Source organism: Bidens hawaiensis, unplaced genomic scaffold (assembly GCF_021521415.1).
Source record: "Bidens hawaiensis isolate Kalapana, Puna unplaced genomic scaffold, B.hawaiensis_p1.1 tig00006302_1, whole genome shotgun sequence".
Taxonomy (NCBI): domain Eukaryota; kingdom Viridiplantae; phylum Streptophyta; class Magnoliopsida; order Asterales; family Asteraceae; genus Bidens; species Bidens hawaiensis.
In genome coordinates this window covers 49036-52352 of record NW_027491421.1, presented here as the reverse complement: position 1 = coordinate 52352, position 3317 = coordinate 49036, and the positions used below count along the sequence as shown (strand labels likewise).

The 3317-nt window shown below is 34.8% G+C and overlaps 1 protein-coding gene across 1 annotated transcript; it reads left to right on the top strand.

Annotated features, from left to right (window-relative positions):
• Window positions 1–1176: 1176 nt before the first annotated feature.
• On the top strand, window positions 1177–1991 carry LOC143631976 (uncharacterized). Its single transcript, XM_077100583.1, has one exon. The coding sequence runs from the start codon at window positions 1195–1197 to the stop codon at window positions 1711–1713; it is 519 nt and encodes a 172-aa protein (XP_076956698.1). The 5' UTR covers window positions 1177–1194; the 3' UTR covers window positions 1714–1991.
• Window positions 1992–3317: the final 1326 nt, after the last annotated feature.

The following is a 3317-nucleotide window of genomic DNA, read 5'->3' as shown; positions in this document are numbered from 1 at the left end:
TTGGACATCTAAGAGTAGATGTGCACAACCCAAGGATACCCTGTTTTGAATTTGTGTCATTATGGAACTTTCATCGTATTATCTATCTAAACTCTCTTTCTCAAGTTCTATTAGCAGACATTAAGTTTATGCAGTGTATTTTATTCCATTAGATATGTGCCTTAATCTGAGTGATAATATTTACATAGATTACTGATGAAAAGATTGGTTTTCAATTTTCTGCACCTCATGCTTTCTACAAAATTGAGTTAATTTCTTGGAGCATTACATAACCGTGAGATTTCTATTTGTGTATTAGGCATGCAAAATGTTCTGTCAAGATATTATTAGAATTTCAGGTGTTAACTGTTTCATGTGGTTGACCATTTGATTATGAAGATCTTCTACAGAAAATGACTTCAAATACTTGTACTTTAATTAAGTTGTTTAGATTAATAGTTTTTAAGTCTGCCAAGTACGACCCATTTACTTGTCAATAGAGGTGTAAACAAGTTGAGCCCGAGCTCAACTAGGCTCGAGCTTGGATTGTTCAACTTACTAGAGCTCGAGCCCAGCTTGTTTCAAGCTCTATTTTTAAAGCTTGAGTTTGACTCGTGAGTTGTTTTTCAACATATTTGATATATTAAATATAATTTGTAGTCATTTCTAATTATTTAGCATACATATGTTGTAAAAAGAATTATAAATAACCAACTACATATTATTTAGTTAATTTTATTTCTATAAATAATAATAGTTATTATATATATAATATACATTTAATATATTAAATAAAACTTATATAAATAGTATGCTCTTAGGGTCGCGGCGAGCTCATGCTCAACAAGTGGAACTTGGGTTAAGGCTTCTTTAATAAACAAGCTTATTTCAAGTCCTGGGCTCGAGCTCGGCTCGAATCAAGCTTTTAGCGAGCCGATTTCGAGTGGTTCACACTTCACAAGGACCATGATTTGTTACACGCCTACTAGTGAAAGGGTTGATTTGGTTATGCTTATATCTCTAACTAGTCAAACTGGTAAAGTCAAAGTTATCAGCTAAAAGTAAAACAAGTGTATACTTTTGTCAGTTATTGCACAAATATACTCATTTATTTTCAAAAGGTTAAACTATGCTTTTGTCAATTATTGCACAAAATATAAAATATATTTCTAAAGTCTGACAACTAAATTGTTTCAGGAATTGATCTTGAAATCCATGGATGATGCATTTACAATTCAAATAAGTGGTGACCTAGTTAAACAACTAGCTAACGACAATAACAAAGTGAAGAAGAAAACAAGAAAACCAAAACCGAAAGTACCAAAACCTCCACAAGACCAAATCAAACCCGCCACCCATGACGAGTCACCATCTTTAAAACCCGTCACCCCTGCTGCCGGATGGCCGCCAATGTTCTTCCCAATTCCACCACCCGCCAATGCTGAGGTGGACGCAATCCGTTCTGTCCTCCAAGACAGTGAAAAAGTGTTAGAAAAGCTACAAAAGAAAGAAGATGAAATGGTGGTTGAAGTAACACAAAAGGCAAAAGAACTTCATGATAAAGAGTTTAAACTTCCTCAACCAAAACCGATGCCTTGTTTGACTGAGTTGACTGCTTGTCTGGATTGCTACAAAGAGAACACTAAGGATCCGCTAAAATGCAATTCACTGGTCAAGAATTTTGCTGATTGTGCTCGCACCATAAGGCAGCAAGTTAATCCATCAAATCAATAAAATGTTTTGATGCACATGATGATTTTGCTAGTTTTAACTAGACGGTCGGGAATAACTCAGAATTGTTGAAAACGATACGAGTCGAATCATTTGGACATGAATTGTGTTTTGCATGCAAGTTTTATGAGTCTTGTTTGTGATTTAATGCCGCTCTTGGAAGTGGAGTTTTGCACTCTCTTATAATACCAAGCATAAACCATTGGTTGCGAACTTAATAGACTTCTGTTGTTTTGTTCTTAAAGATGTTAAAGAAGTTTTTTATTGACTGTTTTACCCTCATGAGTATGTTAGCAGGACTACTTTTTGATTGTTGCAAGTCTTATAATTTGTTAGATTAACAAGTGCTGGGATTATGTCAAGTCCTTTTCAGTAGGGGCTAGAGTGATACCAATCTCGTCTAAACCTGAGCTTGGCTTGTTTAACTTAAGAGAGTGTGGGCTCATTCTTTTCGAGCTTTATGCATGAAACTCGAGCACTGCATGGGAGCAGGGTGACAGTTCCAGTTATGGCCCGAAACATGAAATGAACTTGGCATAAAAATAGTTAGGTTTGGGGTTGGGGTTGGCCAACATAACTTGTTTATTAAATAGGGCAACCCGATCATGACTTGTTTAATAAATGGGTTTACCCGTACAGACGTATATGACTTGCATCATAAATTTGTCAATCTGTTAACCCATTCAAGTTATAAAAAGTTTCCCTTTAGATTTTTAAAAAAGGTGTTAACAATTAAACTTTGGGATTTAATTTTTAATATTGCTCGCTCATTTCATGTTCAAATTATGTCTCCTTTTAATTTTTAATATTGCTTGCTCATTTCATGTTCAAATTGAAATGGGTCATGTCATCAAGGAGGAATTCTGCATCGTGTTTTGATAGGATTTACCAGTAGAAACTCGTTCAAACTCCTCAATTCATAATCATCGAGATCTTGGGTTTGGTTTTTAAGGTAGGCTTTATGACTAAAGGTTACGTTTTTATTATCAGGTTTACATGGGACCTTGTAATAATGCTCATCGAGCGGGATGAATTCATAAAGTTGAAATCTTTCTCCGTTTACAGGATTGCAAGCTTAGCCGCCGTTAAGGATCGTTTAGGGTTCCAGAGAGAAACAAAGGTGAGTATTCTCATTCATTGTTTGCGCATCATATAGTATTCACAGAATAGAAAGTTTGTGGATGGCTAGCTTTTACATGATCTAGTTCTCACTCATAGATTAGTTCTCGCAGGCCTAGTATAGACACGACTGATAGATTGTATTCACTTATTAAAAAAAATTATATGTTAAGTGAAATACTTATTAAAAAAATAAAATGTTTGAATTACGAAGTTTGTTAAGTGGACTGTCACCGTTAGAGCCAAAGACCACAAAGCATGCATGCGAACTACCTAGATTTGTTTAAAATTTGGCTGATCACATATAAACACTTTTATTCAGGCTGTTCATCATGGTGAGCTTTGCAGTCAATATCGGTACCGATAATATCAACGATATTGACTGATATTGGACTAATATTTGACCGATATATCATTGATGTTCCCGACATTAGTGTTTTAAGTCTTAATTATTAACTTTTAGTGTTCAATGTTATTGTTTTAAGTCT

What these genes read in the sequence shown, in the direction of transcription:
- LOC143631976 (XM_077100583.1), top strand. Translation starts at nt 1,195, where the DNA reads ATGGATGATGCATTTACAATTCAAATAAGTGGTGACCTAGTTAAACAA.